Source organism: Oryctolagus cuniculus, chromosome 5 (genome assembly GCF_051225735.1).
Source record: "Oryctolagus cuniculus isolate XC-2025 breed Fujian yellow rabbit chromosome 5, ASM5122573v1, whole genome shotgun sequence".
Taxonomy (NCBI): Eukaryota; Metazoa; Chordata; class Mammalia; order Lagomorpha; family Leporidae; genus Oryctolagus; species Oryctolagus cuniculus.
The window spans coordinates 23,626,263-23,641,564 of record NC_142871.1 but is presented as its reverse complement, the minus strand read 5'-3'; the positions used below and the strand labels follow the sequence as shown (position 1 = coordinate 23,641,564).

The window sequence follows — 15,302 nt, the reverse complement described above, 5'->3', positions numbered from 1 at the left end:
ATGACTTTGATAAGTAAATTGTGCCTAGGAAATTCTTCAGTGTGCCCCAATGGGTAGAGGAGGACCACTGATCATCAGGGGAAATACTAGTGGCCCAAGAAACTGATGCTCAAATGCATTTGAAAATATCTGAGGCCAAGGACTCTACATGATTTACTTACCCTTGGTGAGGGAGGGGAAGAAGGTGCTTGCTCCTTATGAGTTATTTGAATCCTATCTCTGCTTTAACCTCTGAATGTGTTTTCAGCCTGAATCCGATTCCCGAATCAATGGTGTCTCCCCCTGGGCTTCGCCTCAACATTCTGCACTGAGCTATGCTCTGGACCCGGACCCTGGCCCACAATTCCCCCAAGCAGGTGGGTGTCCCTAGAACATAGCTAAACTGTCCAGGCTTCTTTGTGCTTTACCACTTAGTCCTTCCTCATTTTAAATATCATTCTTATGCATGGGTTCCTTGTAACATAAGAGTTTTTTATTTTAATTGGTGTCCAATGAATGTAGATCCATTTTAACAGTATCAAAAAAGCAAGCATTTTAGAAAAATAAGCTATTAGTTGCTTACTTATGTAATCTGTTGGACTGTACTGAATTTTGGTAGAAAAAGAAAAACCTGCTGTTTCCTTTTGGGATGAGCAAAAAATATATTTTTATTTTATTTGAGGGTGAATCTGTTTAAGGACATTTTCTGTCTAACGTTTCACATTCATAAGTACTAGGGTGCATCAAAAAGTTCATGGAAATGCATATTAAAAACAGTTATACACAAATTCCAAATTTTTTGTACCAAAATAACTTGATTCCATTTTCCATGAACATTTTATTTAAAGATTTATTTATTTATTTGAAAGGCAGAGTGACAGAGAGGGAGAGACATAGAATGAGAAATTGTCCAAATTGGGTGCACTTACCAAATATCCACAAAAGGTGGGATTGGGCCAAGCCAAATCCAAGATCTAGGAACTCCATCTGGGTTTCTGACATGACTGGCAGGGACCCAAGTACTTGAGCCATCATCTACTGCCTCCCAAGTGCATTAGGAGGGAACTGGATCAGAAACAGAGGGTCTGGAACTTGAACAGGCACTCCAGTATGGGAGGCAGGCATTCCAAGCAGTGTGTTAACTTCCTACACTACAATACCAGCCACTTTTCCATGAAGTTTTTGAAGTACCCTCTTATACAGAACAAAATAACAAGGAATATTATAGCCAGCGTAGTTTTTCCAGGCCTGGAAACTCACGGGACTACTTTTCTTCATTTTAGACCCTCTAGACATTGCCCCAGCCATCCCATCTGAAGTCTCACCTAGTCTGCTGTTAGTCACCATGGGAATCTGTGGCTGGTGCTAGGAAGAGCTCTAAACCAGGCATTCAGGAGTGAGATTTTATTATCAATGACAATTTTACAGAGATCCACAAACTGTTGCCAAAGTAATTTGTTTGTTGCATATGTTTTGGTGTAGTAATCAAAAGAAAGATGAAAATATTAGTATTATTTTGATTATAAGTTAGAGAATTGTTTTGATTATTGGTTATAGAATAGAGAGCATAGCAGAGTAGAAATTATAACATCATTTCACTTCTCTGACAAGTTAGGCTAGCCTGTTCTAAAGTCTCCAAAACCAAAGAAAGGGAGAAAGAAATGAATAGATTATTTTTCCCATGAAAAAAACCAGCTGCAGTGCAAAATAATGAGCTTTCCACTAATACATTGAAATAATATCACTGCATTATTTACTTTTCAGTCATATTTTCCCCTTGAGCATTAAATCTTTCTACTCAAACTTCTAGTACATTTCAATTTTATAAAATGATGGTATCATCACTAAAACTGTCCTTTTCAATTAAGACTTGTTTCCCATTGATCCTGGGTGACTAGTAGTAGTATTTGCTCCTGAAGTTGGGTTTCCGTGGAAGGCTGGCCATTAATTTCAGGGGTCTCTTGTTTCCATGTGCTGTCTCAGCAGCAGAAGACCTGCTGGCTCCCCCGCATGAAACCAGCACGGACCTCACGGAGGTCATGGAGCAAATCAACAGTACATTTCCACCTTGCTGCCGTGAGTATGGAAGGTCCTGGCCCCACTAGGCTTTCACTGCCCCTTCTCTGTTTCTGTATGTGGCCCTTTGTCTTCACTGGTTGGATAACAAATACCGATATTAGAAACAGCACTGGGTATTATTTGAAAATAAGGCAAACATTATATATATTCAAAGAAAAAATGAACTGAACTTAGATACCATGGCAGTGCTGGGGTATAGTAACAATGCAATCTTGCCCTTTGAGAGTTTCAACAGGACTCATGAGTGATAAAATGAAGTCAAATGAAGATAATAAATCTTATTTTAGAGGAAATTATTCTCTTCAATGCAAGCTATTGTAAGAACATATGTGTAACTTCAAAGAAGAGCTTTTAGTGGTGTGCCAAAAAGGCATGAAAATAGTCCTTCTAATGTAGTCCCCCTGTTTCCTTCATTGTTCTCTCATGTCATCAGAGTCTGTTACAGAAGGGGATTCTTTTCGGATTTTTCTTTGCTTTTTTTCCTGCTGGTTTCTTTTCTCATGGAATAATATAGCCCTTCTGTGAATCCAAGCAATTTAAGGCATCACAGATTATGACCCTCTGCATTTTCCAGAAAATAACCAAATAAAAACAATTCAAACCCCAGGGAAAATTATATAATGATTCTAATTTATTAATCTTTTCCAAATGGTTTGTCTAGGCTTCTTGCCACCTTGAAATTTTGCTCAGCTTTCATTTAGAACACTTTTGCTGTTTCAGATACAAAATTGTGTAGACTACTTAATGCTGCAATTATATTTTAAACAGTCTTTTGAAGAATATGAAGATATTACTTATAATATCTTAAGCTTACTGTAAAACTAGCCAGTCACAAAACTAAGATTTTTATGGAAAACATAGACTGTCATTTCACCACTTGCTGTCAATATCAGCTGAAAATATGAGCCCAAATAAAAAAAAATATTGCTAAGTCTCAGGAAGGTAGATAAAGAAGATCTATGACTTTATTTTTTAAATTTTCTTCATTTTTACCACTCTGTTGTTTAAAAATGCCATCATTAGCAGGCTGTGAAAAAAAAAACTGTTTAAATATACTGTCCAGAGCACATGCTTTGCCTGGTGATTAAGACACCAGTTGGGATGCTCACATCCCATATCAGACTGCCTGAGTTCAAGTCCCACCTATGCTCCCAACTCTAGCTCCTGCTGATGCACACCCTGGGAGCCAACAGGTAATGGCCTAAATAGTTGGACCCCTGCCATCCATGTGGGGTGCAAATGCTGTTACAGCCATTTGGGGAGTAAACAGGTACATAATTTTTTTTGGAAAAAGTAAATTTAAAAATATAGAATTTATTATCCTTTCGATTTTCAGGAGTGTGTTCCCAAGGCTGTTTTAGTTTCTATAACCATATAAATATTATCTATTTATATTTGTGTGTCATTTCTAAGATTTTTATTTGTAACTGTTCTATTTTGCTCCTCAAAGTTTGCTAAATCACATTTACTGTATGTCAGTTCCCACATTCATCTGTCAAAAACTATTTGTGTTTGCATGGCTCTATAGAACTTACAAAAACTTAGTTCAGTTTCAATGGTTTAGGTTGTTGATTTCAGGCTTTTAGGCTGTTGCTTATTTTCTAAGCTCATAATATATGAACTATAGACTAATATTTTCTTTTTAAAGATTTATTTTACTTTTGAAAGGAGGAGTTACAGAAAAAGAAAGTGAGAGACAGAGTGAGAAATTGTTAAATGACCACAGTGTTCAGGGCTAGGCCACGCCAAAGCCAGGAGCCTGGAACTAATCCTGGGTCGCCCATGTGGACAGTAAAGGGCCAAGCACTTGGACCATATCCTGCTGCTTTCCTGGACACATTAGCAGGGAGCTGGATCAGAAGTGGAGCATCCAGGTCTTGAACCATCAGTCAAATGGGATTCTGGCATTGCATGCGGCCGTTTAACCCACTGAGCTGCAATGCTGGCCCCAGATTAGTCTTTTATATTATAATTCAAGCTTGAATTTTTTATAGATTCTTGTTCTGAGTTGTATTTAGTTAATGGCTGAATTAAACCTCACCAGATTCTTTTAAGCCAGTGTTTCAGAACTAAATTTCTCAATGAAATTACTTTTTAGTTCAAGTTACACCTAATTCAGTTAATAATTAGTAAACAATTTCTGTAAATTAAAGCATGTTTAAAAGTTTTTATTTCAGTGCCACAGTGGACAGTTTCTATTTTAAAAGTCACTTGGCAGTGAGAGCCAGGGTATGCCTTGTAATGAATATGAAATGTACTCGTTTCATTCTAAAAATTTTATGCTGGGTTAGGCATTTGCCCAGGTGAAGACACCAGTTAGGATGCCCATGTCACACACCAGAGTGCCGGGTTCCATGCTGCCTCTCGCCTGTGACTCCTGCTTCTGCAAATACAAACACTGAGAAGCAGCAGTGATGACTTCAGGGATCAGGCTTCTGCCAACCACATGGCAGAAAACCCGAATTACTTTCTGGCTCCTGGCTTTCATTGTGGGCTTTTAGGGGAGTGAACCAGCTCTTTTACTCTGTACCTCTGAATTGCAAATATTTTTTTAAAAAATATGTGTTAAAAATTCATGGTTTTCATAAGCTTTATGTTTAAAAGTTGTCACTCAAATTTTTCTTAAGATACATTCTGCTATCTAGATTTTGTAAAAAATTAATCTATGCCATGTTTTAAAATATAGTTTAAAATAAACTATCATACTTGTAGAGCAGAAATTAACCTTAAGGGGTAAATACGTTCATCTCCTTTTATGGCCTCCCTCTAAAGGCAAGTATAGAATTTCTGTTTATTGGGAATCTCATTAGCTGTTCGTGAATGCTGGATCTTGAGAAGAGTGTGTGGGTACCTCTGAGAGTTCACAGAAAGGAACTGGTGGTGTGGGGCAGCAGGTAAAGCTGCTGCCTGTGACACTGGCGTCCCATATAGAAGTGCCAGTTCCAGTCCCTCCTCCTCTGCTTCCCGTTCAGCTTTCTGCTACTGTGTCTAGGAAGGCAGTGGATGATGGCCCGAGCACTTGTGTCCCTGCCAAACAGGTGGGAGACCCAGATGGAGTTCCAGGCTTCTGTCTTGAGGCTGAGCCAGGCCTGGATGTTGCAGCTATTTGGGAAGTGAATCAGTAAATGGAAGATCACCTTCTCTTCTCTCTCTCTCTTTTTCTGCCACTCTCAAATAAATATATATCTTTTTTTTCTTTTTTTCTTTTTTGGACAGGCAGAGTGGATAGTGAGAGAGAGAGAGAGAGAGAAAGAGAGAAAGGTCTTCCTTTTGCCGTTGGTTCACCCTCCAATGGCTGCCACGGCTGGCGTGCTGTGGCCGGCGCACCGCACTGATCCGAAGCCAGGAGCCAGGTGCTTCTCCTGGTCTCCCATGGGGTGCAGGGCCCAAGCACTTGGGCCATCCTCCACTGCCCTCCCTGGCCACAGCAGAGAGCTGGCCTGGAAGAGGGGCAACCGGGACAGAATCCGGAGCCCCGACCAGGACTAGAACCCGGTGTGCCGGCGCTGCTAGGTGGAGGATTAGCCTAGTGAGCCGCGGCGCCGGCCAAATATATATCTTTTTAAAACTTCATGGAAAAATGTAATTAAATATAGTGTATTTTTATGCAAAAAATTTTGAAATTCATGCATAGTTTTTTCATAATAAACATTCTCCATTAACTTCTTAATTTGCCCTTGTATATAAGCATAAACTTTAACATGTAAGCAATTCAGTGAATAGTGTAGGTGGATGAATGGATGGATATGATAGGTGGATTGGCAGATGATAAGATGATAGGCACTGCCATTATCAGAGAATAGCTATGAAAAGTGTTGTCAGATCATTGAATTACATGAAAGGACTAGAATATATACAGAAACTTTCTAAAGATTCCTTCTTTCAAGGGGACCACATCACAGAGACACTGGTGGTTCCTCCTCTCCTGCGTCATCCCAGGGTTTGGAGGGTAGTTTGTGGAGGCCTCAGGGAGAAGCTGGCTCCACATTCTCCCAGTCTGAAGTTTTCACATTTACAAATATTTATATTATTTATAGTTTTCTGTAAATGCATATTCTTAATCATGTGTTATTTTGAAGAATTCAAATTCCATCCTCTAAGAAATGACAAATATTGTATTTTAGGATCTTTTGAAATTAAGGATTTCAAAAAAAATTTTTGTCTTCTGTAAGTTCTTTTAGTTTGAGTTTAGTTTGTTCTTCTTGGTATCTATAATCATATTTTGTTTTGATAGTAGAAAATTTGCCAATACAAGGAGAGCTTTTCAGAAAAATAAAGCAAGGCTTAATTGATTTATATTTAGTTGATATGTATCTAAAAATTTTGGCCAAAGTCATTATGTCTTTCCCAAATTGATACAGAATAGAAATCAACATATGATATAGACTTGGCATCCAAAGCATTGTTTAACAGTAAATGGTGAGTTGTTCATATTTCCCCACATAGTACCAGAAAGTCGTTTGGGATTCACTTGCTCACTTTTAAGTAGCTCAAATAGCAAATATTTTTATCAGTGTTCACAATCCCCAAAGCTTACTGGCCACCTTCAGAGGGTTTATCTAAACAGATAAGATTGGCATCCTCCCAGTTGCAAACCAATCCCTTGAGCTTAAAATCACTTGTCAATAGCATACAAGATGAATTGATCTGAATATTAATATTGACTTTTGATTTTTTGTGGATTAAACATGAGCATCACCATGAATGAATTCCTACTCCTGGCCATTTTGGACTTGAAATGAAACTATAAATTCATAAACCTTAATTGCATGAATTGCCTACTTTAGCATGACATTTTAAAACCACATCTACATATTGTTGCTTCTAATTCTTTAGAATTCCTCTGACTTAAATTATCCCTATTGGTGCTGCTAGCATCCTTGAATTATGGCCTTTTAAATTATTTTTCAAATTATTTATATTGAATTTCACAGCAGAGAGGCAGGCATTTTCAGCTCAGGGGAATTTAATTGTGCTGTCTATTAACCAGTGTACCTAAAATTTCCATCTGAGGGATGAGGGTAGGTCTGGTTAGGAGCTCTGATTCCCTAGGAATTCTGGGCTCAGGTGGAATCACCCCCAAAGCAGAGTCTCTTTGGGGATTACCAAGGTGTGTACAACAACATTTCCCATCTTCCGGTGATTTCAAATGAAGGACCTCCATCCTTTCCCTTAGACACAGTACTTAAATTTTGTGGTTTTTTTAAAATTTTTTTTAATTTATTTTTTGACAGGCAGAGTTAGACAGTGAGAGAGAAAGAGACAGAGAGAAAGGTCTTCCTTCCATTGGTTCACCCCCAAATGGCTGCTATTGCTGGCGTGCTGTGCCAATCTGAAGCCAGGAGCCAGATGCTTTCTCCTGGTCTCTAATGCGGGTATAGGGTCCAAGCACTTGGGTCGTCCTCCACTGCCTTCTTGGGCCACAGCAGAGAGCTGGACTGGAAAAGGAGCAACCAGGACAGAACCAGCGCCCCAACCAGGACTAGAACCTAGTGTGCCATCGCCACAAGAGGAGGATTAGCCAAGTGAGCCATGGTGCCAGCCTCCACTGACTATTATAACCATTCTTTTCTAATGTAAAGTATTTCAAAACTTTTTTATTTATGTCCTTCAAAGAAATGGAGTCCTGGTAGTAAGCCAAGTAATATTTGCTCATGGACCAACAAATGGTGTTAAAATTATTTTTTGACCTGTAGGCCTATTTCCACTGTGAATTGCCTTATTTATTAAACTTGAGCAACATTCATCAAAACTAAAAACCTGATAAAGTGAAATGATTTCCTCTTAAATTTTATCTGTTCAGTTTATTCAGGGGAGCCCACATAGCTTTTCATTTGATAAAAAGCTATAGACATTGAAAGTATTCTTTTGGAGAACATATGATATTTGTCCCTTTGGGACTGGCTTATTTCACTCAGCATGATGTTTTCCAGATTCCTCCATTTTGTTGAAAATGACTGGATTTCACTTTTTTTTTTTTACCATTGTGTAGTATTCCATAGAGTACATATCCCATAAATTTTTTATCCAGTCTGCTAACAATATTTGATAGAATTTAAAAGGAGAGATTGATCCAACATGGCAAGCAGGACACACAGCAGACTCATAGAATGACAAATGAACAGCACTCTGGCCTCAGAATCAGTCCTTAAGGCATTTGAATCTGGCTAAAAAGACCATGAGAGCATTTCAGGCATGGAAAGCCAAGACACTGTGGCAAAAAATGACCTACATGAAAGATCTCTGTGAGGGAGATCCTTGTGGAAAAAAGGGGCCATCAAAGAAGGAGGTACCTTTCTCTGAAGGGAGGAGAAGACTCCACTTTGATTATGGCTTTGTCTAAATAATGTCAGAGTCTGTGGACTCAAGAGGCTTCCATAGCCTTGGCAGCTCATGACAAGAGCCTTGGGTGATCACTGACGTCATAAGTAAGAGTATGAATTGTTAAATCAACAACAGGAGTCACTGTGCACTTGCTCCCCATGTAGGACCTTTGTCCTTAATGTGTTGTACTATGAGAATTAATGGTAAAGTAATCTTCAAATAGTGCTTTATACTTTGTGTGTCTGTGTTGGTGCAAACTGTTGAAATCTTTACTTAGTATAGAGTTGATCTTCTGTATATAAACATAATTAAAAATGAACCTTAATGAAGAATGGGATGGGAGAGGGAGTAGGAGATGGGATGGTTTGGGGGTGGGAGGGTGGGTATTTGGGGAATAACCACTATAATACAAAAGTTGTACTTATGAAAGTTATATTTACTAAATAAAAGCTTCTGTAAAATAAAAGTGTTTAGAGAAAAATGGATCACACTTCTGTCCAGGGTTTGGCTGTTGGTTATATTTGTCACTGAAAAGAGAAGGATAATTATCTCTTTTAGATAGAGTGTGTAAACCTAGCATGTGCTTAATTCAGCTCAGCTCTCTCTTGGGTGTAGTCACATACCAGTGGAGGTCCACTCATTTCTGCTGATATAATTCACAGGCTTCTTTTAGCCTGATCTTCCTCCAGATGCCGGGGCCCACACTCTCCAAGCATTACAGAAAGGCTGCCCTTCACACCTGCTCTTTTTCACTCCAAAACTACCGGCACCACATGTGAGGTCCTTGATGTTTTTGTACCCCTCAGCATAAAAACTGAGAGCTGGAAGGAGTGCCACATGCAGGGCGGTTAGGGATGATTCTGGTTTGACCAAGCACTGGGAGCTGTAGCTCCTCCCCTCCTCCTGTGTTAAGTGCCAAATTATTATGCAATGAAAGAGGCAGAGGTATGAAAAACAGGTATGAAAAAGTGAATATTATGTTGCTGTCATGGGAACTGACCAATTGAGACCAGCATCATGGGTGGAGAGAGATTTCACCAGAGCATTCTGGGAGAGTGAGCAGAGTTAGATTTACTGAACATGCTGCAAGGGAGCAGCCAGCAGAAAGGCAGGGCAGGCCGTCTGACTGCTGCTACAACACAGACTGTCATCCACGGGTTTACTTGTAAGCGCAGCTAAAGTATAGTTAGGGTGAGTTTTCTTGTGGTCCAGTATGTTTTCCCAGTTAGGTAATTTGCCTTTGTGGGTAACTGGGGAGTTTGCACCATCATTAGCGATTTCTCCCAGTCTACCCAGTGCCCCGAAATGAACTTCTACATTTGTGGATGCTCTCACAAAGCCTACAGATCTGCGTCACTGCCATGGGCTCTGGGACAAGGAAGAAATTGAGCTAAGGGCACATGAAAATTAAATAGCATTGCAAAACCTCTGATGCCTTTAACTAGGCCCATCCATGGTGCTGTTATTAGTCCACTGTCCAGAGGCTGTTGAGTATTGTGTCAGCCTTGTCCTTATCCTTAAAACAAACACTTGGCTAAAACATGTTCCGGGCCTTTCTGGGTGAGGGCCAAGGGTGGTAGAAACCAAAACTTCGTATCTCTAATGATGCTTTGGGCAGAATCTGCTATTTGGTGAAATATATAGAATTTTCTGTATTCTGTATCTATTCTGATACATAAACCAAATCCATGGCAGGATTTAAATAGAAAACTTTGAGATCTTTTGCAAAACTAAGTGTTGATCCAATGCTTTAGTGTACACTTACTTGTGAGAATCACCAAATTGTTAACATTTTGGATGGAATTTCTTAAAGCATGTATGTAGGTTATAAGAAACTAACTGGGAAAACTAGCCCTTTTTAGGGCATTTTACCAGAAAAAGTTTCCTATTTTCCTATTAGCATCTATTTAACAGCTGAGCTATTATTCTGCTCAGAATGGTAAATTCCCCATATTTGCATGCCTGAAAGTTGGAACTAAGGAAGCACCAATACTGCCTTCAATTGATTTGTTTTGTTTTCTCTTTCAGCAAATGTCCCCAGCAGGCCACAGGTAAGAGTTAATAGACTGACGGGTTCAATTGTTCCTGAGCACAACCTACAGGAAGCAGATTAGCTACCATTGATTTCAGCCTTCCTACTTCATTATCCATGTAAATAAGCCAACTTGTTTGACATTTAAATGTTAGTTGATTCTGTATTTAATTTGACAGTCTGGGGAGGGGGGAGCTCAAGCCAAGTTATCCAGATACTAAAAATATCATGTGTTTGATCCTCTGAGTTCTATCAGCTTTTTATTGACATCATAAGTACTATATAGTGTCACTTTGGATAGATTGCACAAACTACTGTTGTCCCAAATATCTACTTATAGTAGCTGTTGCATAACACTGGCTTAAAAAGAAAGTGGTACCACAAGTTGGTGTTGTGACATTGAGGGATTTACAGTTCTTCATTTAAAAATTTTCTGGGAACTCTTGGCAGATGTCTGCCTTTCACTATTTTGCTTATCAGGTACTCTTGTAATTAGGTGCCACAGGATCATGGTAGATCTTCAGACTGTACCTTCTTTTGGGAGCTTTTTTGTTAATAATTTTAAGGCAAATTCCTGACTGTCCTATCGGCAAAGACAGGCTGGGACCTCTGCAGAAGTATGGAGCATTTTCTTGTAGCCTATTAAAAACTAGGAGAAAGGGTAAGATGAGAAAACTGATAATCTGGGGGAGGAGGGTGAGGCTGTAAGAGATGGGGTTGAGAAGGGGAGACTTCTTGTAACCTCTTAAGTCCTTCGCAGCTCGAGTGCCCAGAATTGAAAGCATATGTAATCATAGAGAACTTCTCTTAGTTTTCTTTTAGATTTTTTAAGAAATTGATTTAAAGAAACCAAATTGTTCCTGATTATATAGCAACTTAGTGAAGGAACAAACATCTGATGACCCCTTTCCTGTTTTCTTCCTTCCTTCTCTTCTTTTTACCATTTTTTTCCCTCTTCTCTGCATTTTTCATACCTTGGGTCAAATGAAAATCCATGAAAAGTATGCTTTTATCTGGATGGTTTTGGTAAAATTACATTGCAGTCAAGTTTTTAGAATTCTACCACCTGAAATGAGAGTTTTTTTATTCTTATTTAGGACATAGACCTAATTTTCCAGAAAAATAGAGTACATATAAATAATTCAGAAATCCTTGTAGCCTTTATTTTCAACATGAATTGACACCAAAACTTTACTTACCAACATTTGTAGGTAATGACATGTTCCTTTTCCAGATAGAATTAATCTCCCCTTCTCCCCTCCCGTTCTCCCCTCCTCCTCCTCTATTACTCAAATACATTGAATTCACAGAGATTGGCACTTTTCTCATGTTAAAATCAGAGGAGACAGCTCTGTTGAGATAGCTTCTACACTGCTTTACTATGAGAACTCCACCTCAGTACCTTGGCACAACACATGCCTGGAACCCAGTGGGCATACCATCAGTGTCTGTGGAATTTTTGTTGCCTGACACATGGCCATAAAATATGCAACAATGAAACCATGTTTCTGAAGAATCCATTTATGAATAGTAACAGAGAGAAGAATCTAGGCAATAGTCAAATGAGTTTGCTGCTTTTGGCTTGCCTGGGAGCAGGAAGGGCTCATTGGAGAGCTTTTCCAGAAATTTCATTAGAAGCACAGTTTTGAGGTTGAGCCAGGCTTCATTCCAAAGTCCTCCATAAAATAATGGACATGAACAGATGGGGTATCTTTCTTGGGAGTCCTTAAAGGCCTCTTATGATTTATGAAATGTGGTTTGATTGATCTCATTTTAGAGTGATTATAAAAGTATTTCTAAATTCAAAATATTTTAAGAGTAGCTTTGTGACCTTCAATTCAAAAAGTTGGTACAAGTCTCTTGAGTGTGGCCCAGTTTTATATCCTCTTGCCTGAGACATTTAAGTTTAACTGGTGCTACTGCATACTCAGAATATGTCCCTCTGATCAGGACTCTGTCTTGGGACAAAGAGGGATTGGAGTTGTCATCTAGGCGATGCTCCCTATAGTTCCCCAGGGAGAGACAAGCTGCTGGTACCAGCCTCATTCAGTCCCTCTTGGACCCTCCTGCTGGAAGAAGTCAAGTCCTCTCTGTATTAACTTGGTTTGTAGCCCAGGCAAGAGAGAAGATATCCAGGCTTCTCTTTGTATCAGCTGCAGTGCTATAAACCAGAGTGGGTGGCTTCAGGTTGCCAAGGAAGAACCTCAACTCAGAGGGCAACACAGAAGTTGATGTTCCTACTTTGGACATAGCTGAATAAGGTTTGACTAGATCTACAATAAGCACTTCTATTTCTTTGAAGAGTCAACAGATCTTTGCTTCCTGTCGTGTTTTATGTAAATGTCATTCTCACGGTGCTATTTTCCCTTCCCACAGGCAATGTGAAGTATTTATCCAGCCAACCAACATTTCCTGACTTCCAGTATCGCCGTTTTCAGCAAACGCCAATTCCAAGTTCCATTTAATCAGAAGCTCCGTGGCTCCTTGACACATGCTGTTGAGTGCTGACTGTGTGTTCTACTGAAGGAGTAAAACTCTGACTATCCAAAGAGAAAAGGATATTTTGTTTTTATAATAACCATATATTATTGTTTTCTTCTTCCCTTTCTATGCAACTGTAAATTACTGATCAGAGAGGTATTTGGAAATGGAAATACATTTGTCACTGATTTGTATAATGTATACAGCATTGGGAAGGTGGGTGGGGGCTTTCTACTATGATACTGTCTTTTTAATAACATAAAAAATTGCATATGAATTAGAAGACCACCTTACATTTTTACATTCCTTCTGTTATTCATGTTCACCTTGTATAATAACTTGGTTTATTGCTTTTACTCTCCTACCACTATATTTTGGTTATTTATCATTCATCAGCCACATGACCAAGTAGATTCCATGTATTTTTCCATGATTTTGCCAAATTAATAAGTTCATATATTTCAATCCAATATTATATATATATATGTGGAATAGGCTATGGCTGTGTTTATGCTGTTTAAGTTTATTTGACATCATATACTTACTTCTTTAGTGACCACACAGATAACCACAATCAAAATCCTGTGGGCCTTTATGGTGTTTCTACTGGGATTTTTTTTCCTGCATTTTATTCGTTTCTCTATATAGATAGGTCTTGATTTCTTTATTTATTTCATGTCCCAATCTATATGGTAGAGAAGCCTGTGTTATCATAATAATCTCAAAGATTGTTGTGCCAAAGTTTGCCCATTGAAGCATATTTTTGTTTTGACACAGAAACAAAACTTGGTACCACCTTTCCTAGTTTGCAGGTCTTGATTCCATCATTAAATATACAGCAGACCTTTACCTGTTGTCATACTAGAGCACAGCATTTTCTGTAATTCTTTCTGAAGATAATTTATTGGTATTTTTGAGGAAAGGGAATGTGGTTGTTTTCAGGTCCGTTATAATTGTTGAAACTCCTATTTTCTTTCTGAAAGCAGACACAGATTTAGTGCATGTCTCATTTTTCTTCTGAGTGAACAAACAGATGTGCTGTGACCCTTCTCTTGATCAATCATTTGAGAAGGCAATTTAGCAAAAGCCTATGTCACTGCTCCTGCAGAAGAATGAAGTTCATGCTTTGATGGTGGTACCCCTGCCTGTACCTTTGAATGCATTCAGTTAGGTATTGAGTGCAGCTTTTGATTTCATGTTTAATCGATTTAGTTTAAACCTATTACTTACCTACCAAATGTAGAGAAACCAAAAACAAAAGTGAAACTAATGTATTTTGATTCAAGTGTATGTGCTTTTAAAGCATCGGGACATTTAAACTTTGGGTTCTCTTAACTGGGATCTGGCCAGAAGGAGGCTTAAAGTTAGAAATCGCTATTCTTCTAGAATAGGTTGGGTGGGTTGGGGGGCACGGGTGTCTATTTGCAGCATAGATATTTTGAGAAGAAGAAAAATTGTTTTATATAAGAGGAAAGCCATGGCCACCTTTCTACCTCAGATCCATCTTCCTCCATCGTGTTGGAAATAGCTTTATGCCATTGCAGTCTGCGAAGTCTAGAGCTCTCACCAGACCATATCAGACCCAAGAAAGCACCTATTTAAAAAAACAAATTCCCTTAACTCTGAACTCCAAGTTGTAGATTTGGTGTCTTCCTTGTCATTACTTGGGAAAGTCGCGTATCAATTTTTTTCTGCCTGTATTTGTATGCAAAATGTTCTGTATCAGCTGTTATGGAAAATCTACATAAAACACTACATTGTAACCTTCTAAGTAATAATAAATAAAAAGAAATATATTGCCGTAACAACCACAAGAAATGCAGTATGTACTTCTTTTGAATTTTGTGGTAAAGAACTAATCATAGATTATCATCTAATCTGGCTACATGTTGTATTTTTCATCCTGAATAAAAGTAATTTTAACACAAGACAACTTTGATATTCTTCAACTGTGTTCACTGAGAAAATATAAGCTTTGAGTATATATTTATAAAAGTAAAATGTAGTGAGAGCTTGTTTCCTGATAAATCTACAAATTTTCTTGCAATCTTTTCTACGCACAATTGTCTCATTCTCTCTCCTCCTTCCTCTCTGTATCTCTTCTCCTACATATGAATTATATAATTCTGAATTTCCTCTGAAGAGAGATGGCTTATTAATAGGGAAAATTATCTTGGGTATTAAAAATATGCCTTGAAAGCCTATTGCACCTTTATTTTAATAACTAGATGTTACTGACCTTTAGTTGGTTACACTTTTAAACCCCCTTTTAGCTTCTTAAATCATGTTGTTTTTATCTGTTCACTGAATTTTAACTACTCTGGTTAAATACAATTTGTCCAAATAAAACATTCTGATATATTTTAAACAGCCCATCAACTGTGAACCAATATAGCAATTAAGCATT

At 38.4% G+C, this 15,302-nt stretch overlaps 1 protein-coding gene across 14 annotated transcripts in view; it reads left to right on the top strand.

The window, feature by feature from the left end:
• UTRN (utrophin) overlaps positions 1–14,823 on the top strand; it is a 580,255-nt gene extending 565,432 nt beyond the window's left edge. For 9 of the 14 annotated variants that reach the window (XM_089333656.1, XM_089333653.1, XM_089333657.1 and 6 more), the window contains 4 exons: positions 248–356; positions 1,963–2,055; positions 10,411–10,433; positions 12,791–14,823. In XM_089333656.1, coding sequence (XP_089189782.1) covers positions 248–356; positions 1,963–2,055; positions 10,411–10,433; positions 12,791–12,799 — 234 coding nt within the window. In that variant the 3' untranslated portion in view covers positions 12,800–14,823. The remainder of the gene's footprint in view (positions 1–247; positions 357–1,962; positions 2,056–10,410; positions 10,434–12,790) is intronic. The other 5 variants (XM_089333655.1, XM_089333652.1, XM_089333660.1 and 2 more) reach the window with 2 other exon arrangements.
• The last annotated feature ends 479 nt before the right edge of the window (positions 14,824–15,302 follow it).